The sequence below is a fragment of the Harmonia axyridis genome, chromosome 6 (genome assembly GCF_914767665.1).
Source record: "Harmonia axyridis chromosome 6, icHarAxyr1.1, whole genome shotgun sequence".
In the NCBI taxonomy this organism is placed as follows: Eukaryota; Metazoa; Arthropoda; class Insecta; order Coleoptera; family Coccinellidae; genus Harmonia; species Harmonia axyridis.
In genome coordinates, this window is record NC_059506.1 from 33,437,240 (window position 1) to 33,463,519 (window position 26,280).

Consider the following 26,280-nt stretch of genomic DNA (forward strand, 5'->3'; position numbering starts at 1 on the left):
GCCATCACTAAAAATGGAACGATACACGTTTCAACAATGATGGGTGTCAATCAGAGAATTATTTATACGACATTTAATATTCAAAGCCAGATATGAAATGTTACCTGAATATTTGAGTGAACATTTAAAATTTGCTAATGAGATACATAATTATAATACACGACATCGAGATGAATTGCACATAAACAAAGTTGATACTACATAAATGAATACATCCACATTTAGCAGGAGATTGGTTCTCTTCAATAAACTACCTGAAAATATTAAATATTGCAATAATTATAAAGAATTTGAAAAGTGTTTTATGAGTTATATTTATGAAGAATTGAGTTGAGTTAGTGTATTACATTTATATTGTTTTCAACAGCCGAGTGCTAAATAAAGCTTATTAATTTCATTTATTTATTCAAACAAATTTATCTGTGAATAATCATTTTCTTATTCTTATTTCAAACCCTTTATTAGGACTAGTATTTAATATTGAATGAGCTTTGTAGTCATGTATCTTGTCAAATCGTGAAGTTGATTTGGATTTTCGATATTCAATTCTATGAAATTTTACCCTTCAAAATTCATGGACCGAGTTCTCGAAATAGGAAGATCAATGAAGTACAACAACAGCAAATTTTATAAAGATAGTATTGATAGTTTCCAAAAAAATCTCTGGACAGAAGACAGACCAACTTTTTTGTCAGATTTCTAAATCAAAAACCAAAATTTCCAAAAGGACATTAGCTCAATTTTGAACGATTCAAAAGCTTCACCATCAGAACACGAGAACCCAGATGAACCAAAAATACGAAGACAAACGCATCTCCCAACAACCTCATCACCACAACAAATCACCTCTTCCTAAGATTAACAGCGTCGCAATAACGCCCTCAAAGTCTCCGTCTCCGATTTGGCACAAATTAAAACATCAAACAACAGCTTCCCAACCCCTAAAACCAGCCATCCCTCACCCCTCCAGCAGAATCCACCCCTGCAAGTCCATCTTCTCCCGTAGAGGGTGTAGTAATATTGATTCCTTATGACATCACGGGGGTTGCTAGGTGACGCCGTGGCGCCTGCGCCTCCACCCCTCTGCGATCGACCCCTGGGCATGCACTGCATCGCAGAAGACACCCCGAGAAGTGTTTTGTTATCGCGGAATATGTGCTTCTAACCCACGGAAGTCCAGTGGTCGAAATGGGTACCGTGCTAAGTTTCTCTCCGCGCGAGAGACGCCCTGTATACACGACCAGTTCGAACGCCGACTTCACCCTGAACAACTTCTCGTACGAGCAGCTCAACAATGTGAAGAACCGGGAGAACAAGCAGAACGTCAACTTGACCAACTCCAACAACCACAACTTGAACTGCAATAACATCAACAACTGCAACAATGACAACGCTAGGATCATCTCGGAAAAGAACGCGCTGGAAAAAAACCTGAAGAAGCACAGTCTCTTCATAAACATGCTGTCCTGGAAGAGGTTCTCCACCGAGTATAACAACAAGAAGAAGCTGGATAACAAGAACAAGAACGTGACGGTGTACAAGCAACCAATAGTTGACAACATACATCCGGTCATCGACAAGAACAAGAACATACAGCAGCAGAAACAGGGTTCGTACTATTCCACCTCAAAATCATCATCAACCATTGCCCTGGATATCGTCAGAGTGAACAACCAGAACAACAACACTAACAACAACGTGAACTGTGATAAGTTGTCTAATAAGCAGAGTATACTCAGCCAACATTCTCTAAATAATCAGAACCAAGTTGTACCAGTAGCTGCACCTAGGAAAACGGTCATCCAAGCCTCAACCTCTGAATTATTGAAATGCCTGGGTTTGTTCCTCCAAGCCAAATGTTTCAAATTGAGGGACTTCCAAGCTGGGGATGCTGTAATGTGGCTCAGGACAGTAGATAGGAGCCTCCTTCTGCAAGGATGGCAGGTTGGTGAATTTTTTATTAGATAAGGGATGGTTGTAGAGGTTTCCCACGTGAGATCTCTTCCTTTACCTGTTTTTTTCGTGGTCGTAAATATAACAAAATGGTGTTTACTGTTTGTTTTGTTGACAAATTTATGATACTGCGCACTTTGTAAAGGGGGAAGGCTTGAATAATGGAGTCACTTGTCTGGGGTGGGTTGTAAATGTAGTAAATTTGCATTTGAATGGTTGCCTGGACACCTTGGTTTTGGTTTATTGTTTTTGAGGCAGAACTTTCGGAAGAAAATAATGTTATGAAGAGGTGGAGAGGTGTACTATCAAAACTTTTTAGTGACTTTTCCACTTCTTCTATTTTTAATGAAAAGGTTTCCATAGCTATACTCGTTTCTCAGCGATAAAACATGCAAGCAGACAAAACCAACAAGTTGGTTGATGAAATTTTGATATTTCCCAAATTCAAGATAACTGTTTATCAAATATTCAATTGTAGATCGCATCATAAATATATTTGTTGTTTATTAATTCGAAAAATGAGCCACCAAGAAGGGGGTAGATTCAGAAATATGTCCTGGAAAGATATTCAGAATGAAATTTCTTAAGTGGTACATTTCAATACCACGAAAACAAGAACGTCTCTTTGGAATCAGTTCTGGGAATTCATGCTGTACAGAAACAAGTCCTTAGGTTGAGAACTCCAGAACAACTCCAGAAATATAAGAAGACTATGCTTTCAATATGAAGAAGGTAATAAAGAATCTTTATGAAACACACTGCACAGATCATTCTAGAACTCTCAGGGAATATGATAGTTACAACCCTTTATTATTGAATAATCTCATTTATAGTTCTGGATTCAAACACAAAAAGCTGCAAACTTATAGAAAAAAAAAAGGAAATCAAGTTCTTTCGACCGAAAAGTTTTTGAGAATAGTCAAATGTTATAATGAAGATAAGCCAAATGGCTTGCAAAAAATGTTTTCCATATATGTTCCTAAATTTTGGCTTGGCATGGAAAGGAGGAGCTCAATTTATCACTTCCAAAAAGAGTAGGATCTTCTAGAGAATTTCTTCAAAACTTCCCAAGGTGGTTCTAGAGATTTGTCGCATAGTAAGTGGTTAATGAAAAATAAAGTGAATGATGATTCATATTCTGTTCGCTCATACCTTAAAATCATGGGAAAAAGATCGAAAAATCTAAATTTGAGAAATAATATACTTTTTTGATTGAACATCCATATTGGGAGGAATTTGGCTCAATACCAAAATGAGCAACAACTTCTGCAAAAAATATTGGAATGAAAATAGATCCATTCTATAAAGCACCTGACATTTCAGCAGTGGCCAAAAAATGAGTTAATCAAAAATACTTGACACTCCCTAAAAACCATATCTACAACTAGATGCAGAACATCATTTGAAACTTGTTCAGAATCTTGAAGAACATAATCATAAATCTGCTGCCAAACAAAATTCTCAGAAAATAGAATCAGATGAATCATCAGATCGGACTCCTTCTGATGTAATCGAGAGGAAAAAGTAACTCAAATACTTTTTTGCTCAAACCAGCTTTCAGGATGATTTACTTTATCTGTTGCCAAAAAGATAGAGGTCTTGTCTATACCAGTTACTGGACCAAAGATGTCAGTAAAGAGGTTTACCAACTCAAAAATTTCTTAGTTACATCTCCATAATAATACAGCCGATTAAAAAAAAAAATACATAGGTTTAATTGACAGTATTTTTAGAAAGTATTTGTACTAAATCTGATTTATTGGTTTCATAAACAAAATTTGGTCGTCTTTTAGATAAAGCTTCCTTATGTTCGTAACTGTCAACTTTTCTAGGATTCCTAAAAACTAGTGAATTATTACTTCTAACGGAAAAGGAAACTGGTAACTAGTACCAGTTTCCTTTTCCGTTAGAAGTAATAATTCACTAGTTTTTAGGAATCCTAGGAAAGTTAGAAGTTACGAACAAAAGGAAGCTTCATCTAAAAGACGACCAAATTTTGTTTATGTATATTTTAGTTATGCCCCATTGCCCCATATATTCGTAAAATCGGTCGGTATTCAATGAAACTAATGTATTCTGCAAAAATATCACTTTTGACTTTTCAGTAATTATGCGGAAATCAATTCATTCAAATCAATGGAAGAATAATAGGATCGTGCAATTAACACTTAACACTATAAGAATCATGAACTTTACAAGAAGTACCGATAATAATAGGTATAATTACAGTTATTGACACTTAATAAACCACTATCGATAGCTCTAGTCATTAGATAGACAATGCAAATGAGGTCTTTATTGAAAGTAATTTATTATCCAGTTTTTTTTCTGAAATTTTGTGGGTCATCGACCAATTGTGTTTTTCAATGATCTTCTCGATAAGGTTTTTTCAGTAATTTTTATGATCCATATGATATGATACTCATAACAGCTCATAGATATTAAAATAAAATAAAATCTTTGAAAGTCATTTTCCAAGAAACGCCCTGTAACTCGGAAACGAATCAAGATATCTATCATATACTTCCTATAGTTCTTGAGTGATCATAGAATTTAGGGTAATCTGTACAATGTATTTCATTATAAAATGATAAAATAACAATAAGTAAACACCAACGTGTCTCTTACCGTTACTCCAGTGGCGTACCCAATGGGGTGATGAGGGGGATATATCCCGCCCAAGAAGAATATCCAGTATGAGTCACAACGTTATATACCACAATCTTATTATGAGTAAGCAAACTTTTTAACAAACATTATAGGAAACTTCTTCAAAAGAAGGAAAATTAATGCCGGCGAAAGTTTTTTGCGTTTGAAAATAACAGCTTACACTTCGACAGGTGAAAATAAATCTCAAGTATATGTAAATTCAAAAGACATCGGAAACGAATAACCAAATTGTTTCCTGACACAATCACAGGCGATCGTTATCGAACGCAATTAATGCGTTTGAGCATTGGAAGACAAACGGCCACAATACAACGAGAGACATAATAAAGTCATTTTACAGCATGACAATGCTCGACCCCACGTTGCGAAAGTGGTCAAGACATACTTGGAAACGTTAAAATGGGAAATCCTATCCCACCCGGCTTATTTTCCAGACGTTGCTCCCTCGGACTATCACTTGTTTCGATCAATCGCACACGGCCAGGCCGACCAACACTTCCAGTTTTATGAAGAAGTAAAAAATTGGATCGATTCGTGGATCGCTTTGAAAGATGACAAGTTTTTTCAACGCGGGATTCGTACGCTGCCCGAAAGATGGGAGAAAGTAGTGGTCAGCGATGGACAATATACTTTTAATCATAAACGTATAACCAGTTTTCCACAATAAAGCCTCGAATTGCGGAAAAAAAGGCGGAAGCAAAGTTGTATACCTATGTAGTTCTTAGTTGAGAGGGTCAACTTTGTAGTCGTAGTTTTAGTTCTTAGGAAAGTTTCATAAACGCTCTTATTGATTTGTTAGCGTTCAATTCTCAGTTATTAGGAACGGTGCATAAAACCATCATTAATAAGTGGATGAGAGCCTTTACAGGTTATATTATGGTTATGTCACAGTATAAGGATATAGTATACCGTGATCATAGTGTAGGGAATCTATCGAATCCCTCGATATTCGAGTTAAGTTAAATTTCAAACCAAAATGCAAAAAAACGGTGTAAAAACTTGGAATGATCAAAGCCACACCCCTAAGGGATCTGTTAAAAGGCTATGCTAACGGTCGAATGGAAAACGGCCTGAATGCCCATAAAAATCGGCATTTCAGGGCGAATAATTCAAATGAGTTCAGACCAGTCTACGAGGAACTACAATATATGTGCATATGTTGCACCGACAACGAGAAGAATAAAGATTTTCGGCGGAAGCAAAGTTATACGCCTATGTAATTTTTCCATCAGGATGCTGCCTAAACCTTTCGTGAGGGGGGAATTGAATTCTTTCCTCGAACGATTCCAAAGCGACAAAAACGAAAAAACCTCGACCTCGTCAAATCCCTTCAACCTCAAACTCAAGGCACAGATTACCAACGGAAATCCTGGACGTGGAGCTAAGAGGTGCATCGGAATCCACCGATGCATCATTTTTCCCGGTCCAGGGGACGTAATCCCGATTACGCCAGCGGAAGCGGAAGTTCCTGAAACCGCGTAACGACCCTACGAGCGCGTGCAACCCCCATCGATCGATAACTAGGGGTGCTAGCCGTGGCCCTATGGAGTTTTCAGCCTGAACGTCGTTCTGGGCACGTCGAAGCTACAGCAGGTCAATTTTCCGACCAGACCATTTTCCGACTTGCAACCCCCGACGGGGACAGACAGCCCTTGTGGAAAGAACGCAGGGAGGAATGAAAAAAAGGACTGGTCGATGGAAAAAACGTTCTTGGATGGTATAAGATCAAAAGGGAGCTTCCGTTTCAGTTGGTGTTTACTTTTAGTCCAGTAGTTAACGTCGGGATTTGAGATAACCAGCTAGATACTTGAATCAAGTTCTATTTTGGCACCCTTAAAGTTGTTTCAAAACCTACATATTGTAGGATGTCCACGACTTTTAAAATCTAAGGTCAAAGGTCACAAAATCGGCTTTTTTTTACATTTTTTGCAAATATCTCGTTCTCTATAAGTGTTCCGCTATTTGTTGTCATTATCAATATTGTAGAACATTAAATTCCCTACAACTTTTATTTCGAAAGTTTCTCTATACGTTGAACAGTTTTCGAGATAGAGGGCGGAGAGCGCGTGGAGAGCATCATTTAAGATAACCAGTATTCCTGGTCAAAAACAAGCCATATAAAGTTTATTAATTATTGATAATTAGATTATATTTATTATTTTTTTAATTAAATTTCAATTTATTCAATAAAACTTACCTGTCCTTGCAGTTATAATATATTATAGGTTTTATATTTCAATGCTTCTTAATATTAAGATTTGATTAAGGAGATTACGTTGCACTGCGACCAAATGGTCTATTGTGCCCCTCATCAGAGCTATTCTAGCCATAGTGTGATCTACAGCTCGCCTTCCAGTTCCAGAGTTCTAATGAACTCCAGTATTTAGGATGGCTTAAAGGAGGTTATTCCTCAATTCTACAAGTTTCTTGTCCAAAGCAGAATTTGCGTAGGCTAGTGATGGCGGGGCATTCCGTCACCAGGTGATCCAAAGTTTCTTCCTCCTCCCCACAGAACCTTCACTCGTCATTTTCTGCTAAACCCATTCCCATGAGGTGTTTCCTAAGGCGACAATGCCCTGTGGGGAATCCAGTGAGGAGGTGTAGTATATTTTTGCTAAGAAAGTGATACTTCTTGGATCTCGCAATTGGAATGATCCAACTCAGGATGATTCCGCCAGAGTATTTCCCTATCGGTATTTTCCTTTTCTTGAAACTCTTTCTTATAGGTTCATTTGCCTATACCAAAAAAAGGTTCCGGGTCAATGAAAAGAGTTTGTGCTCCTTTTCTGACAAGTAGATTAGCCTTTTCATTCCCTTCAAATACCAAGTGGCCAGGAAAATAACTTTTTAAATAAATTAAAAAAAAAGGAATTCTCAAGTGATGTTTCTATTAAAAAGATCATTTCATACTTCAATGACCACCTTGAGCGATGATGCATATTGAAAATGGAAAAAATACTTCCTTCTGTATAACTTTCATGTGAATTCGTCCAGACCCCCTTGAAAAAATCCTGGATCTGCCACTGCTCCAACATCGCTTTGACGAAGGGCTAGAGATGGGCGTGTTCGAAATGATGTACCACCCTCATCTTTCTAACTGGACTTTCACAGTTTCTAGAAGGGGAGGGAGAAAACGTTGGCGCTCTCATTTTAACTTTCGGTATTCTTTATGCATTTCTTTCTAAAACGGAGATATTACATCCAGGGCCGTAGCCAGGGGGGGGCATTATGGGGCAATGCCCTACCTTTAATTTTCAATGCCCTACCTTAAAAAATAGTAACAATTTAAATAATATTCAAAGGAAATTTCATTATGTGACGTGAGGAAAAAATTATCACTCGCAAATCAATTCTGAATTAATCACGAGTTGTTAGAGATTGCGAACTACATCAATAGAGTGCACCGTGGTCATTGTATATATACAGCACGCTGTATTTTCAGAAGCACCTCATGTGCTTATTTTCTTGATTCCGCACATAGATGGCATTTGAAGTATGTATGGGACCTGTACTGGAATATACGCCCCTTGGTAGGGGGATCCCCATATAACCCAAAATAGAGTTTAGCGAAATAATTGTTTGTTTATTGAAGTGAAGTGAAGTGTTGATTGACTCATTTAGCGATGGATATAAGGACTTTCTTTACCAAAAAACGAAGAGTTGAAGAGGGAATTCATCACGATGAACCCCATTGCTCAAAACCCACTCCTAGTTCTATGGAAACTAGTTTGGCAAAACAGGTTGGTAGAAATAGAATTAACTATGGTATTCCTTCGGATATTGCACGAATCGGAGAACCGATAAAACAAATTATTTTAAATATATATCCCAAAGAAAATAATAGGGCCTTTGTTGCGGATTGGTTTAAGCGATATAAATGGTTGCAGTATTCGGTCGAGAGAGATGCTGCTTTTTGCTATCCTTGTCAACAATTTTTACCCCATGGAAGCAAACAAAGTTCTTATACTTCCACAGGATTCAGAAACTGGAAAAATGCCAGTGATACAAGAACTGGGTTTCCAAAACATGAGAAATCAATTCCTCATACACAAGCCATGGCGATGTGGCAAGACAAACTACGCAGAATATCTACAGGTAGCAGTGTCGAAACTTTGATAAATCATGAAGTTTTAGAAAAAAACCGGTATTACATGAAATCAATTGTTGAAGTTATACAATTTTTAGTTGTCAACGAGTTAGCTTTGCGAGGAAATTATGTTTTGGAGGAAAAAAAAGAACAAGGATTATTTCAGAATTTATTTGAATACACGTGCATGAAAGATCCGAATTTGAAGGAGGCTTTCAGCCATATACCACAAAATGCGACATATCATTCACCGGAAATTCAAAACCAAATAATTCAAGCAATGGTTCAAGTAGTACAGAACTCCATTGTCAAAGATATCAAGGAATCTGACGTGAATTGGTTCACTCTAATGGAAGATGGAACGAGGGATAAGAATAATCGTGAAAATATTGCTATAGCAATACGTTACGTTAAGGATGGAATCGTCAATGAGTCGTTGCTGACAGTTACAACAACTGAACATCTTGATGCAGCAACATTTACCGAATTAACTTTAAACACTCTTACGAAAAATGGCATTGATCTCTCCCGTATGCTAAGCCAATGCTATGATGGAGCAAGTGTTATGAGCGGAAAAGTTTCAGGAGTTGCGACTAGAATAGAGAATCAATTGGGCCGAAAAATTCCTTATGTCCACTGTTATAACCACCGCTTACATTTAATAGTTATCAGGACTATCTCTGAAATGACTTTCATCCGTTTATTTTTTGATCAATGCATCATGTTACATGAGTTCTTTCATCATGGAAAAATAGCTGCAATGTATGGTGGAAAAATAATTGGCAGATTACTCGAACAACGTTGGTCAGGACACTTGGCGGTTACAAAAGTTGTAAACGATAATTATTCAGAGATTTTGCTAACTTTAGATAAAATGAAAAATGACAGATTCAATGGTGACGACGTTGCCAAGAGTGTCGGCATCAAAAAAATTATGCTTAATTTGGAATTCCGAATGGCTATGGTTGTGGCCAAAAAAATACTATCCATGCTTCAGCCTGCAGATGCAAGTTTACAAGCCCGAAGCGCAGGATTGAAAGACGCCCTAATAATCATAAATTGCGTCCAAAATGAAATCACAAAATTGAGAACAGATGAAATGTATCATCAAATTTTGGAAGAAGCTAAATCTATGACAAGCATTGATTCTGAAAATAGGACTCACACCCAAAAAAGGCAAGTCAGAAGATCTAATCGCATGGATGACTACTTGATGTTTGACTCTTCCTGTTCCTCAACGAAACAAAATGAAGAAGATCAACCATTTAAATCTGAGTATTTCGAAACATTGGACATACTAGTTGCTGAATTACAGAGAAGGTTTTCAGACAACGATGATCTGTTAAATTCTGTAGCGAGTCTCGATGAGTTGGATGTGAACAAAATGGAACCTTTGAAAAATTTAGGTGAGTGTAAGGCAATTAACAAAATGATGTTGCTGCTTCTAAAATATTACGCTTGTTTATTCATATTCAATTCACAATTTAAATTAACTTTTCAGGTATAACAATTCCATCAAATGAAGAGGCTACAGTGGTTAAAGCTTATTTGAGTCGTCGTGAGGATAAAACAGAAGACATAGTGCAAGTTTTGTACAGACAGCGAGAGGCTTTCAAAGATACATATGAACTCTTTGCATCTGTGGCGACCATAGGATGTAGCACTGCTGTTTGTGAATCTACTTTTTCAACCTTAACTGCAATCAATAGACCTCAGAGGCTGTCAATGAGTCACGAAAGAATGGCAGGCATGGTATTTCTGGCCTTTGAAAAGAGAAGGACTCAGTCTGTTGATCTGAATGAAGTCCTTCGCATATTTAATAATATGACAAATCGAAGGATTCAGCTGTTTTGAGGAAGTTTTTTATCATCATTATATTAATCACAACATGTTGAAAGAAATAATATAAACTGAAGAAATAAATATTTTTATATATACATACTACCATACACTCAAAAGTAGGTACGATGAAAATTGATTCATCAGATCACATCGAGTACAATTTTTTACTTCTGCCCTACCTGTAACCTTCATTGCCCTACCTTAAATTCATTTCTAGCTACGGCCCTGATTACATCCCAAGATAAACTGATTTCCAGCATTGCATAAATGAATGAACGAATAGGTATCAGACCGAAAAACATATAGTATTGAAAAAATTTGAATTGCGGATATTTTATTAAAAATGAAACACTTTCTTTAGCCACTCTGGAGGATTTCTATCCTCCATGTCTTTTTAATACGCCAATTGTTTCTATTTTTCGTGGAAACATGCCAAAGATATACTTGTCTACTGGTAGCTGTGTACATTCTTCGTTGATATATTGAACAGAGAATTTAGAATGAGGTGTTCCAATTTTCTTTAAACTCTCATTTATTCAATATCGAACATTGCGACAAAATTGATAGGTCTATTTTGTTTTTGTTCCTTCTAATCGCGATTAGAACGAATTCGCTCAAATCTCTTCGCCACGTTATTGAAAACGTCCTATTGGTGCTGCTACATCTTTTTTGATTAAGCTCGTTATAAATGATTACATTTTTCATCTGCTTTTTGAAGAATATAATCGACCGTGATGAAGCTCATAACAATAGCATTAACAATATTTCGAATTTATTTTTCAAATCAGCAAAAGTTTTCCATAGTGACTAAACATAACCGCCGCCTAAGGCGGCAGAACTACTACTCTAATATTCTTTCTTTGACTCACCAATTCTTAGTACTTATACCATCCAAAACAAAAAAATACAATTCTCAAAACTACAACATTCAAGAAAACATCTTACAAGGTCAAATAACTATGAATAAAAAGACTTACATACTCTTCAAAATTGTCGTATTTCTTTCATAAAGTTCATAATATTAACACTAACACTGCACCTTAAGTTTATAAACTGATATTTAAACACAAATAATGTAGTTGACTCAAAGTCGGCAACTAACCTATACTAAATGAGTACTTAATCACAACAATTACTAATAGAGGTAGAGGCTTAGCCACAGAATATAAAATAGGTCAGAAGTACCATCACAGTAGGTACTAAATCGAGGCAACAGGAAATGGCTGCCATATTCTAGTGACGAAAATGGCGGGATATTTAAATATAAAATTAATATGAAATTCCAGGTGAAGTTTATTATTATTGATTATATTTTACAGTAATTTACAAAGTAGAACAGAATATATTCTTTGAAAGTTTTAATACACATTCCATAAGTATATCCAAATAAAGTACTTTTAAAATTTGGTAGTTTGTTTTTATACGGTGAATATTTTGTGTTCTGTGACTCTCTCGAACATAGACAAAAAAATCAAAGCGGTTCTCTTCAAACGAAGTAAGAATTCAAGTTTTGGTGGAATTATATGTGATTTAAAAAACGTAGGTATATTATAATATAAAATTATTGAAATTTGATTCTTTATAAACGTTATTCAATATTAAAAAATGAAAATACAGAAAAATTATATTTTTACTAATATTTCTTCAATTGAAGAAAGGAAAAAGTTTGTTACTTTCCTTTCAGCATTTCTTTCTAACACATTGATATTAGGTACTGTATATTGTTCTCATATTGGCCACCTTGTCTTCAAACATTAAAGAAAACTTTATTTGAAAGCCTCTATCCCATCCAGAATTCTCATAGTGTCCAGGAAAAAAGACTGCTATAAAAGCTTTCTCCACGTGTACCTTTTATTGAGTTTCCAGAGTATACGCCTTATCCAGTTTTATGAGAGTGACCTGAATTCGTTATCAGATGAGAAAGTACTTTAATGTTCATCTAACAGTTGTTACGAGTTTTGGTTGGAGATGTTTTAAGTTCTTACAGGAAATTCAATCGTTCATACTGTTAGGATAAAATCTACGCAAATATTTTCTTAATTCTTAAACAAAAATATCCGTTCCATCCAGTTTCCTGAATATTGAACACGCACCTTTTGTTAAATCAATAATGAGAATTATAGTTGACGGAAACAGCACAAGACGTACGTACAAGCGACAAGTTTAATCAATATCTTGCGTGAATGAAGACCACCAACCGTTTTTCGCCAGGTAATCCAATCGATCCAAGGCAAACTCAAGACCCACTGACAAATATAGCACCTCCAAAATAAATTGGATCAAGTGTGTCCACAGTATCGAGATATAAAAAAAACCAATTCTGTAGAATTGATGGAGCTCGCAGATAGAGTACACTTCACGTAATTTGGAGAGCTTAGGACGCCTCTACATCACTGGCTGAAGTTGAAGGCCTGGCCAAATACCATATTTCAACCTTATGATCCTCCTACCCTCATAACTCGAAAGGGTCATAGTATAAATTTCCCTGAGAGATTTTCAATATGAGTCAACATGAGTTACTGCTTCGCTGTTCCTTGCCACCCTTGATTTGCATAGTATTGTTGGAGAACTCGTATATCTCATATTTTACTGCTAGGAATCTCGAACGGGTGAATCTTGGTTGAGTAATGAAGAAGTTCTGTGGAAATATGATGGACTTAAAATGGAGGATTTTATTTGATTCACAGCGCGTTTAATGGGGTTTTAAATTCAGCCATATAGAATTCTTTCAATGAATAAAACAGTTTCTTCATTTCATACTTTTCCAGATTCGACTCAGGTAAAAAGATACAGGATGTTAAAGTTCCAAATAAAATTTGTTATTCCTTCGTAGCTTCTACATAAGCATTCAGATTGAAATTAGTTTTAGTTGTGAAATTTTCTATAACTAAGAGACATTTTTCAATTATAGTTTTTTCTCTACCTCCCATGGTTTCCAAATTTTAGCATTAAGAAAGCAATTAGATATTATACAAAGTCAGTATTAGAATACTCAACCATTTAGAAAAATTGGGTCAAAATTTACAGATATTTATAACGAATAAGGTATTGGTGAAATAATAGTCACATGATTCTTCATCAACGATCAATAGTTTGGTAAAGATATAGGTATCCAAAGGTCAAGCTCTGTTGCTCCTTTATTCTTTTTTTAATTTGCCTCTCTTTCAAAGTAAAAGCTCTTCGAAGATAGGTAGGGACTAATTCTTACTTTTCAATTTATTTCTTGATGATATGTATGTAAAAGGTGTTTTTTTTAGAGCTATAAAACTTTAAATTGCAATTAAACAACGATGGATTATTCGATTGATATGAATTTCATTTATCCGCAAGTTAATCTTGTGGTATTACATTTTAAATATGATTTCTGGCATATGACCGCCACGGCTGGCTCGGATGTAGTCCAATCTGGACGTCCAATTTTCGATGACTTTTCCCAACATTTGTGGCCGTATATCGGCAATAACACGACGAATGTTGTCTTCCAAATGGTCAAGGGTTTGTGGCTTATCCGCATAGACCAATGACTTTACATAGCTCGACAGAAAGTAGTCTAGCGGTGTTAAATCACAAGATATTGGAGGCCAATTCACAGGTCCAAAATGTGAAATTAGGCGGTCATCAAACGTGTCTTTCAATAAATCGATTGTGGCACGAGCCGATGTTGCGCCGACTTGTTGGAACCACAGCTCCTGGACATCATGTTTGTTCAATTCAGGAATGAAAAAGTTAGTAATCTATACCGATCACCATTGACTGTAACGTTCTGGCCATCATCGTTTTTGAAGAAGTACGGACCAATGATTCCACCAGCCCATAAAGCACACCAAACAGTCAGTTTTTCTGGATGTAACGGTGTTTCGACATACACTTGAGGATTAGCTTCACTCCAAATGCGGCAGTTTTGTTTGTTGACGCAGTCATTCAACCAGAAGTGCGCTTCATCGCTAAACAAAATAAAATGGACGTAGTGCGCGATACGTATTCCGCACAGAACCATTATTTTCGAACTAAAATTGCACTATTTGCAAGAGTTGTTCAGGCGTGAGTCTATATATGATGAATTGCCAAACCAAACTGAGAATAGATCACTTGACAGCTGTTAAATCGGTCGCCATCTTGAACAGTAATGCCATCTTAAAGTTATATACCTCGAAAAAAAAACACCCGTTACTTAGAGTGGAGAAAAAATTCAGAAATTGCAACATACTCTGATTTCCTAAATAAAAAAGCTTCTTACTTTGTTATGACTGTTAACAATTTGATAAGCATCAGGTTGAGAAGTCCACAATGCTAGAATTTTTCAGATCTAGAGCTTTGGGATAATAAAATATATGGTAACGTATTCATATTACATTTGATATAATTTCAATGTCGATTTCAATCAGACTAGTACGCCCATAGATCTACCTTGTAGGTAGATCAATATATCCTGTAGATCTACCTAATAGGTAGATCAATGTTGTCCATAGATCTACCTTGTAGGTAGATCAATGTTGCCCACAGATCTACCTTGTAGGTAGATCAATGTTGTCCATAGATCTACCTTGTAGGTAGATCAATGTTGCCCATAGATCTACCTTGTAGGTAGATCATCATAGCCCATAGATCTACTTTTTAGGTTGATCAATATAGCCCATAGATCCATATTTTAATTCATTCATAAATACTTCCATATCTCCTGTAAAATCGATATCGCACTGAGATAAAGCGAGATACTAAGGATTCATGAATATACGTGTGAGTAACCCGCATCTTGTATGTAATTTGAGGATGGGAATAATATCGAATAATTCCTATCAAGTGACAATCAACTCGACCCTTTATAAACTGTATATTTACATGAAACATCCTGTATATAAATGAAAAAAAAACCTGAAGCTTATAATCCGATGGTTCAATATTTCACATTTCTGCATAAAAATCTAATTGGTACTCGAAAATAATACACCCTGTATATGATCGTCAGTCGCTTACTGTATATCTTCAACAATTATGCAAAAAAAAAAATATCCTGGATCTAAGATCTCAACTATCAGATTTCAACAGGTTTCATTTCTCCAGAGTCGTCCAATTGGAGGTCGAAAATTGTGGACTCTGTATAAAAAATATTCATCGCACGTATATCTTCGCAAATTATGCAAGAGAAAACAAATCTAAAGCTCTTATTCCAATTTTCAGATTTCATAAGGTCTCGATTTTCCAGAAATGTATAATTGGCGCTTGAAAATTGTACACCCTGTATAAGATGGGAAGGAGGGAATCCCTATTATTTTAAAAAGACCACTGAATTCCTCACCCTGTAAAAATTTTAAATATATGGGTACTGCATATCTTCACGAATTATCTAAAAGTCGACTAACACGAAACTATTAATCTAGTTTTCAGATTTTATTGAGTCTAATTTTTCACAAATATATAAATGTATAATTGTTAATCAATTATCAAATATTTCCTCAATGATTTCCTCCATGAGAAAGAATACCTGAACTTCTAATTGCCACTCGAAAATAATACACCCTGTATATAATCGTCAATCCCTACCTGTATACCTTCAAGAATTATGCAATGAAATGATAACCTATAGAGCTAACATGTCAACTATAAGAAAAGTTTTCAGTTCTCCAGAGACATCTCGGAAATTGGTACTCGGAAATAGTACACTCTGTATAAACGTTAATCTAGCACGTATAACGGAAAAATACCATCATAAAAGGGCGGTACATACAGTTCCAGTCTATTATTCTCTTGAATATCTCGTTTAAAACTCCTCAAATATCCAAATGACTCCTGTACCTAGAGACTTCTGTCAAACCAAGCTTTCCACTGACACAAAACGATTCCTCTTGAAAATATCATCAAATATTCATGGAAAAAAGGATAGAAATCGTATCTGAATTATCTTTTCTTGAATATTTCCTCTCGATTCGTCCAAATTTCATCATTTCCATTAAAATATCATCTGACGTTTCATTAATGATTTCGACGATTTTATGAATAAGCACAGAATTGGTTGAAACGTCAGAATATTTCGAATAGATTATTAAATAGAAATCATTCACACAGTTGACTAAAAAAACTTTGATCCATTTCATTATTCCAAAGCATTCACCGCCAAATAATAAAAGAATTAATAACTGGAAGAAAAATAAAAAAAATATATCGACCGGCTGAGATTTGAACTTCCAGCGCATAGACACCACTCCACGACGGTCCGTATCCCTAACCACCCGGCCACAACGCCTTTGCATTAGGTGCATTTGTGCTTCTTATAGGAAAAATGTCAAAATAACTGGTGACAGAGATTCTATAAGTTGATGAATTTTCATGAATTTCGTTTAAAAAATTGTTAAATATAAAGGAAATCGAATTAAAATATCTCTACCTACCGATTTCCTTGCCTTAAAATGCTGATATTTGTTCAAAATGATATATTTACGTATGTCCTTGACAATTCACATGAAACGGAATGCTTCAAAATTTGACGAATTTCCATGAAAATCTCAACAAAACGTAAAAATACCATCATAAAAGGGCGGTACATGCAGTTGTACTCTATTATTTCCTCAAATTTCTCGTTAAAAACTTCTCAAATAACCAACTGACTCCTGGTAGAGGCTTCTGGCAAACCAAGCTTCCCACGGACTAAAAACGATTTCATTCGAAAATATCATCAAATATACATGGAAAAAGGGATATAAATCGTATCTGAACATCTTTTCTTGCATATTTCTCGATGCGTCCAAATTTCAACATTTCACGGCATGAATAAATTTTGACATTTGTCGTCTTCTGTCCAAGTATTGACTTATTGCAGCTTCTAAAATTCGAAAAGCATCCATCGGGGCATATTTAGTATCGATATTTTAGTCAAATATGGAATTTCTGTAATTGAATCGATATAATTAACTGAATTGATCATTATTTCCGGTTCGATCGACAATTAGAAATATTCTAGAAACGTCAATTGCCGCGGACGTTGCTAGGCCCGTTGCTACCCAAGGACATCGTAGTATTTTCCTATTGGTCGTTCACGTCGACGTGAATCTGGAAATTCGTCGGGAAATTTCCCAAACTTTATCCGTTCATTCCCAGGTAATCCCGAAAAATCGGGAAACGGGAATATCCGCGTTAGTTAATTCGACATTTTCTCTTTCTTTCCGTACTTTTAGTTTTTCTCGTATCTCTCCCAGAGCCGAGAACACTCGACCGCAAAATCGGTCCAAAATCGTTCGATTTTCGGTGGGAGGAGCGCTTACGAGTTTAATATAGTATAGATTATGCCAAAACATAATGTTAGTCTCGCCAATCCAATACAACAAAGCAAAACGTGACCTCAATTTCACGAAAAAAATAAATCAAAACATTCTCTTAATCACCTTCAGTTCCAAAATTGTATGGCACCATTTGCATATACACGTTTTTCACAAAAATCACCCTATATTCATCCATCAAAATTATTCTGAAAAAGCCGATAATGTTGATGGCTGTAGTCACGCATATCACGATAGTTTACAGGTTCTCTGATGTTTGTATGTTTACTTTCAGAACAGTGTTCCATGTAGGTTTCAGAAGCGATTTTAAAGTAATTTCACTCGAGTTTTAATCTGAATGAAAGGGAGAAAGATTTCAACGCTCAATCGTAATAAAGCGTCGTGTCAAAAAAGAATATTCTGTATAATAGAGACCCTACATTAGATCCCTGATGCATCCCTATTTCTCCATGAAGAACACCACGTTTTATGAAACCTTAGAATCTTCCACATCCTTGAATGAAGTAACGGGTGTTTTTTTTCGAGGTATATAACTTTAAGTTGACATTACTGTTCAAGATGACGACCGATTCAACAGCTGTCAAGTGAATTATTCTCAGTTTGGTTTGGCAATTTTTCATGAATAGACTCACGTCTGAACAACGCTTGCAAATAGTGCAATTTTATTTCCTAAATAATGGTTCTGTGCGGAATACGTATCACGCACTACTTCCATTTTATTTTGTTTAGCATTGAAGCGCACTTCTGGTTGAATGGCTACGTCAACAAACAAAACTGCTGCATTTGGAGTGAATCTAATCCTCAAGTGTATGTCGAAATACCGTTACATCCAGAAAAACTGACTGTTTGGTGCGCTTTATGGGCTGGTGGAATCATTGGTCCGTACTTCTTCAAAAACGATGATGGCCAGAACATTACAGTCAATGTTTGGTATAGAGCCATGATTACTAACTTTTTCATTCCTGAATTGAACAACCATGATGTCCAGGAGCTGTGGTCCCAACAAGACGGCGCAACATGTCACACAGCTCGTGCCACAATCGATTTATTGAAAGACACGTTTGGTGACCGCCTAATTTCACGTTTTGGACCTGTGAATTGGCCTCCAAGATCTTGTGATTTAACACCGCTAGACTACTTTCTGTGAGGCTATGTAAAGTCATTGGTCTATGCGGATAAGCCACAAACCCTTGACCATTTGGAAGACAACATTCGCCGTGTTATTGCCGATATACGGCCACAAATGTTGGAAAAAATCATCGAAAATTGGACGACCAGATTGGACTACATCCGAGCCAGCCGTGGCGGTCATATGCCAGAAATCATATTTAAAATGTAATGCCACAAGATTATCTTGCGGATTAATAAAATTCATGTCAATCGAATAATCCATCGTTGTTTTATTGCAATTTAAAGTTCTATAGCTCTAAAAAAAAACACCTTTTATTTTGATAGAGTAAAACCAAACGTACAACCACTTTGTTTTTTCCAGGATGTGGCTTTCATCAACCCAGCAAACGTCGTATTCGTGTACATGCTAGTCAGAGAGCTAGTAGAAGAAGACATCGACTGCGAACAAGACCTACAAGCCGTAGTTCTAACCTGCCTCTACCTCTCCTACTCCTACATGGGCAATGAGATCTCCTACCCCCTGAAACCCTTCCTGGTGGAAGACTCCAAGGAGAGGTTTTGGGACAGATGCCTCGACATCGTCAACAGACTGTCTACCAGCATGCTCAGGATAAACGCTGAGCCTGGCTACTTCACCGAAATCTTCACCGAGCTCAAGGCGTGCGGTGTTGCCAACTTGGTATCGAACAGCATGGCAACAATGGGGTGTCAGACGGTACCGGTGGTACCCTGCCACGCGGGTGGTACCACTGCGGCTTGACAGAACGACGTCAGTACTGTGGTGAAATTGACGTTGGCTGAGTTGCCTACCGTACCGTGTGAGGTTTAGGGAAGATTTTTAGGGAAAAATTGCGGATGCGTTTGAATCTGCGAGTGGAGATCTTCAGGTTTAGGAAGAATGCGGCCATTTTGGGTTGGTAGATGTGGAATTTCGAATTTGACCTATCTGAAAAGGTTGTTAGGAGCTGAAAACACATCCGACAGCTTGTATCTTGTCCAGAACACAGAAATGCGTAGTCTACTGTCAATGTCAATGTGTCAATGTCAATGTCAAACTTTATCACCCATTCTTTGTCAGTAATAATTATAAAATACAATTCTTTAACCTGAATCTCGATGGGAATTCGTCATTTCATAAACACCAACCTAAAACGTTCTATGAATTAGCGATTTTGAAAAACATTCATTGTCAGAAATGAATTTGAGCCTTCAAGGAAACATTTGAGTATACCTAACGTGAAATGGTGTCTTTAAAACGCCATTTCAATATACTAAAACCCCACAAAAGTCCAGAAAAGATTCTGAACGCCTTTGTAACTAGTTCTGAACTAAACCAGACTTAAAAAAGTAATGGATTTTCCACGAGTCTCTCATAGGTACTTGTAGAAAAGTATTACCTACCTTTTTGGCAATTTGTATTAATCGAAATTTGCAATCTCCAAAACTGCAATGGCATTCAGATAAACCTGAAGATTTCCATATGAACAAACATTAGCTGTGAGTATAAAATAAGATCGTTTATTATATAAATTTGACTTTGATACCCTTCGAGAAGTGAAGAAAGGGAACATAAAATTTAAGGAAATGTGTTCATGTTCATATATGAATGAAGAAGTTATCTTTGTAATCGCTTATTATGATATACTAAAAAGTTATGTTTATTGATTGTGTATAATTTTACAATGTTCTCTCACATTGTTTGTAAGTGCAGTGAATATTTATCTACCTGCCTCTTCGGTTGTTGAACAGGATGCATTTTTACTCATCCATCAGAATATTTCTATTTTTTTATTCTTTAAATGCGTAGTTCTTCAGTCGAATTTAACGGTTTTAGGTTATAAATTCAATTATAGCAATAGGCGTTCTTATGCTTCAAATTAACATCCACCACTTATAATCTAACACCGCTAGTTTCGACTGATGGACAGGGTGTCACCTTAAATTTAATGAATAATTGTTGATTATTTTGACTGAACAAAGAATTTGAATTTGCTCCTAATAGAGCTTTGTGGGAGATATTTTAGTGTCTTGGAAACAATCGTTAAAAAACCAAAACAGATATTAAACCCGCAAAATTTTAAGAAAATAGAGTAAAATATAGGTCGAAATGATAAAAAAAAATCTTACTAGTTGAATCTATCCATTACCTAAAAGTTTCAAACAGGAATAAAAGCTTAAAAATTGTTACAAAATCGATTTGATATTATATATAGGTACAGTCCTCTTCAAAATACCTTCGAATTCTGCCAGGATTCTGTTCAATGTCAAAAGTGCAAATGTTCTGTTCTTAGTGTATCTCTTATTCTTCCAAAATCTTAGAAGATCTGTCATGTTCATTGTAGATAAATTACTGACATGGTCGGGAATGTGCAATAAGTTGGAACATAATTTTCATTGTGAATTCATCAATATGAATTTGCATTTTAGGTAATAAGAACTAGTGAATTAATGAAACTCTCATTATATATCCAATTCGAAAAATTTGATAAAATTTTGAATACTAAGAGACAGAGTTGATTGTAATAATATGATATTTGAAATAATGATTTTATGTATAATTCACATTTAAAATCGATAATTTGTGAAAAAATCGATTCTTTCTATATATTTGTTGGCTCTGTACAAATATAGTTGATTATTTCTGAATGTGCCGGCATGATTATTATCTGAAGAGAACCTGAAATGATCTAGCTAGAAGAACCAACTCTGTATTGATAAGATTAAGAACTGGCATATTTATTTAGACTTAGTTTCAATTTCCCATCAGTATTAGTGCAATGTTGTAGAATATTATTCATTATGTTAAAAGAACAATTCATTGTGCTTTGTTTTATCAAGTCGCGAGTGTATCAGAGAATACAATCTATCGATATGAATGTTCTTTAATTTTCATGAAAATGTCACACATTTTGATAATGTACAGTTTTTGTTTAGTGGAGGTTACCTTGTTATTAATGATAGAAGTTGTTTTCATATTTATAACTATTACTTTTTTTGTTACTCCGGATGTTGAAAATGAACCCAGTGATATTTCGATGTTTTTTTATTTCCTATTTATACTTTTGGTATGTTGTGACTGATATTGTAAGTATTCGAATGTTATGGTTGGATAAATAAATGTAGAAAATGCTTACTGTTTCATTTGCCTCTTGTTTCCTGTTTGAATTTTGTGTTTAGCTCAGAAATAGAGACATTCAAAACTGAGTTCTACCTTAAATTTTTAAAGTATTTCCTTTTCTTTCGTTCACTATGTCAACCTAGATAGGAAAAACGATGTTGTCAGTTTGATTTGTCAGGAAATGTGGTATGTACTGTCAATACGAAATTGAATACCCCATCATATAAGTAATGAGATCAAATTCTTTAACTGACGAACCCTCTAAAGTAGGTGAGTCTGCCTTTAAAATGCTGCTACATCCACTGAGCATTCAAATTTTTAGGTGAACCTGCAGGTCACAATTACAACACAAGGTTATCTGGTAAGTTACTGGAACAGTCAAACAATTTTATATGATGAAAGTAGCCACATTTCAGTAAGAAGATCTATGTCATCCTTCAACGCAAGAGAAGGATCATCAAATTCAAGTGGACATCTGTCCCCAAAACTCGAAACAGAAGAAAAGGGCTCGTTACTCTCGATCTACAGAAGAAACTCTTCTTCTTCCATAGGAGAAGTAGAAGGGGAAGCTCCTACAGCACCTAAAAAAAATTCTAGGACCAAATTTTCGATACTGCGGAGGTTATCATCAATTTCTTCTAGTGGTGAAAGGGACGAACCAGATTCTGGTGATTTTTGTGTTAGAAAGGAGGCAATAGTGCGAGGTTCTAGTAAAATTCTTGCAGTTCAAAGGAGGTCTAGTTTATTGTTGGAACATGACGATTGTAACGCTGCTGCTTATCAGTTGATGAACTGTGAGAGCTACTCAAGAATGGATCCGTCCTGCTATACAGATACTTGCAATAAGAGACAGAAAATCTGTGGATTTTTGCCCTGTCTCATTGCTTTAGGTAAACTGTTTCAGAGTTGATTAGTGAGGTATTACTTTATTGCTTTTAAACTTTTGAGCTTTTGAGTGCTTGGTCTACCACACGCAAATAGAATATCAGCTCAAGGCCTCAAAACCTCCTGATTTCTCGTCACTACTTTTCTCTCATTCATTTATCTATTCATTTCAGGTGCAATCATTATAATTGTCATTCCACTGGCCAAAATTTTAGGTGGACTAAGGTCAGACGTCTGTTCGATACACCACGAAATGAAAGATATCAAGGTAGTATACCTTTAGGTAATTTTTTCCTGAAAACATGTGAACCGAACGGGTTTTCGAAGCTTTCAACATTTGAATTTTTTCTTTCAGAAACACGTTGGGATCGTTGAAACAGAGGATTCAAGTTGCACTGGTAATTATCTTCTTAATTATTTCTTGCACAGATGCACAGGGCCTTGATATCATGATACCAACACAAAATTCGTCAAGCTGGGTACGCAATGTAGCATCATTTACTCCACTGGATAACTATCCCCCTGAGTCGAATACTCGAGGCTTTAAGCATCTTGAGTTTGGATTTTTCCGCATCTGTAGTACTTCTTTCAGTAAATCCCAGGCCTTATACCAGTAAAACACATTGTTTCTTAAAAATTCGACTTTATTTGTCCTAATGGTCATCTTCAAGAGTGCTACATATACTTCAACGTCTTTGCTTTCGAAATAGGCTTCAATACTTCATCTTTAGAGACAAATTTCTTTCACTGGTGCATTTTTTTGAGGTCTGCACAACTCCAGCAAACATTGGTAGTCACCTCTGGAGAATTAGCTGGATGGCTGAACATTTGGAAGCACAATGCGCTCAATTTTATCAAAGTTTTTGTAAGATTTGTAACAGAGAGCATTGTCTTGGTGGAAGAGAATTTTTTTTTTGCTTTTGAAGGCGTTTTTTCTTGATTTCTGCACTCAATCGATCCAAGTACGTTATGTAATATTCATAGTTGATGGTTTCACCTTTGTCAAGATATTCCATGAACAATATTCCTTGGCATGTCCTGGAATACTTATCTATACATATATATCATAACCTTGACATCTGATGTTTGAAATTTTGTTCACTTTGATCTGCTATCCACTCAGCTGATGCTCTCTTTGACTCAGGATGGTAGTGATGATTGTACATTAGATCCACTGTCACATATCGACGCATCATTTGAAACTTGTTACTGTGCGCCAAGCTAGGGGACTTATTGAATGGCGTTTTGTATCTGTTTTGTATATTAACCTCTGGTTTTCCAACAGTTCGACTACCAAGAGAATACAGCAACGCAATCAAAGGCTTGGTAAAAGAGGAACTGGAGAACTTCGGTTCAGATAAAATAGGAAGAAACGACTTCGCATTAGAGACAGCTGGAGGTAGAATTGTCAAAGTTATAAACACAGAAAACTACGGTTCTACCGTTGGACTATTTGGTATAACCCTTTGCGAAGGAAATAACGGTCCTAGAGCAATGATCCAGGTAGAGAAAATCCTCATTCACTACTGCAAGGTTTTAAACAATAACTACTAACTTTTTAAGGCGAACAGTGCTCCAGGAGAATGTTGGGCATTCAAAGGATCCAAGGGGGCTGTGCTGATAAAGCTCCTAGGCAAAGTGAAGATTACAGCTGTGAGTTTAGAGCACATTTCAAGCAAAATTTCCCCTACTGGAAGACTTGATACTGCACCAAAAGACTTTGCTGTTTATGTAAGTGACACATGCGTTTTCTAACGGGTGTTTTTTTTCGAGGTATACAACTTTAAGTTGGCATTACTGTTTGAGATGGCGACCGATTTAACAGCTGTCAAGTGATTTATTCTCAGTTTGGTTTGGCAATTCATCATGAATAGACTCACGCCTGAACAACGCTTGCAAATAGTGTAATTTTATTTCGAAAATAATGGTTCTGTGCGGAATACGTATCGCGCACTACGTCCATTTTATTTTGTTTAGCGATGAAGCACACTTCTGGGTGAATGGCTACTTCAACAAACAAAACTGCCGCATTTGGAGTGAAACTAATCCTCAAGTGTATGTCGAAACACCGTTACATCCAGAAAAACTGATTGGTGCGCTTTATGGGCTGGTGGAATCATTGGTCCGTACTTCTTCAAAAACTATGATGGCCAGAACGTTACAGTCAATGGTGATCGGTATAGAGCCATGATTACTAACTTTTTCATTCCTGAATTGAACAACCATGATGTCCAGGAGCTGTGGTTCCAACAAGACGGCGCAACATGTCACACAGCTCGTGCCACAATAGATTTATTGAAAGACACGTTTGGTGACTGCCTAATTTCACTTTTTGGACCTGTGAATTGGCCTCCAAGATCTTGTGATTTAACACCGCTAGATTACTTTATGTGGAGCTATGTGAAATCATTGGTCTATGCGGATAAGCCACAAACCCTTAACCATTTAGAAGACAACATTCGCCGTGTTATTGCTGATATACGGCCACAAATGTTGGAAAAAGTCATCGAAAATTCGACGTCCAGATTGGACTACATCCGAGCCAGCCGTGGCGGTCATATGCCAGAAATCATATTCAAAATGTAATAACACAAGATTATCTTGCGGATGAATAAAATTCATGTCAATCGAATAATCCATCCTTGTTTTATTGCAATTTAAAGTTCTATAGCTCTAAAAAAAAACACCCTTTATTCACTGTCTTCAACATCTTGGAATGACCATTGGCAATTTTTTCAGGGACTCGAGCATCCGAGCAAAAGCAAAGTTCTTCTTGGCAGATTTCAATACAAGTTGGACTCGCATCCCATCCAAACATTCCCCATAAAAATAGCTAACCAGACGCCATTCGAGTTTGTTGAATTCCACGTTGATTCAAATCATGGTTCACCAGATTACACGTGCGTTTACAGGTTGGTAACCTTTTCGATATAGGGTGGAGTCTCATAATCAATTTATTTTTTTTTTCAGGTTACGAGTCCATGGAACCCTAGAGTCATTATAAGGTGGTAGAAAGACTAATATAACATATAAATACTTTTATTTTTCAATAAATTCTTAATACAAATCATGGATGAACTCATTCATCAGCAAAAAAATAATGGACGGAATTGTGGTTCAATTCAAATATGTCAACTGGAAAACAGCAAATTAACGAAGAATTGAACGTTGAGAGTAGTATTTTGAGCAGGCGTACCAACATCTAACTCGAACAAATTTGCGGTAGCTGTATTGAATGAACTTCCTCATTCGGTGTCGTTTTAAAATTGCAATTCTCTCATCTAAGGAACAAGCTTGAAACAACAACTTTTCGAATATCAGTA

General features: G+C 36.2%; 3 protein-coding genes across 7 annotated transcripts; all 3 read left to right on the forward strand.

Annotated features, from left to right (window-relative positions):
* The first annotated feature begins 1,087 nt into the window (after positions 1-1,087).
* LOC123682152 (cyclin-dependent kinase 5 activator 1) lies at positions 1,088-22,083 on the forward strand. The gene is made up of 2 exons (XM_045620595.1): positions 1,088-1,944; positions 19,316-22,083. Exons 1-2 carry the CDS (start codon positions 1,189-1,191, stop codon positions 19,712-19,714), a joined length of 1,155 nt encoding a protein of 384 aa, XP_045476551.1. The 5' UTR covers positions 1,088-1,188; the 3' UTR covers positions 19,715-22,083.
* LOC123682147 (zinc finger MYM-type protein 1-like) lies at positions 7,831-10,647 on the forward strand. The gene is made up of 2 exons (XM_045620583.1): positions 7,831-10,116; positions 10,212-10,647. The coding sequence occupies exons 1-2, from the start codon at positions 8,247-8,249 to the stop codon at positions 10,562-10,564; spliced, it is 2,223 nt and encodes a 740-aa protein (XP_045476539.1). The 5' UTR covers positions 7,831-8,246; the 3' UTR covers positions 10,565-10,647.
* Positions 22,084-22,229: 146 nt separating the features above from the next.
* LOC123682149 (SUN domain-containing protein 3-like) lies at positions 22,230-26,024 on the forward strand. Of its 5 annotated transcripts, XM_045620587.1 has the most exons (10): positions 22,230-22,342; positions 22,395-22,433; positions 22,489-22,740; positions 22,798-22,962; positions 23,131-23,225; positions 23,313-23,355; positions 24,243-24,460; positions 24,521-24,688; positions 25,697-25,869; positions 25,928-26,024. In XM_045620587.1, exons 1-10 carry the CDS (start codon positions 22,303-22,305, stop codon positions 25,959-25,961), a joined length of 1,227 nt encoding a protein of 408 aa, XP_045476543.1. In that variant the 5' UTR covers positions 22,230-22,302; the 3' UTR covers positions 25,962-26,024. The 5 variants fall into 5 exon arrangements, with proteins under 5 accessions (XP_045476543.1, XP_045476542.1, XP_045476545.1 ...); XM_045620586.1 differs by having other exon boundaries at positions 22,231-22,342; positions 22,489-22,962; XM_045620589.1 differs by having other exon boundaries at positions 22,233-22,338; positions 22,478-22,962.
* The last annotated feature ends 256 nt before the right edge of the window (positions 26,025-26,280 follow it).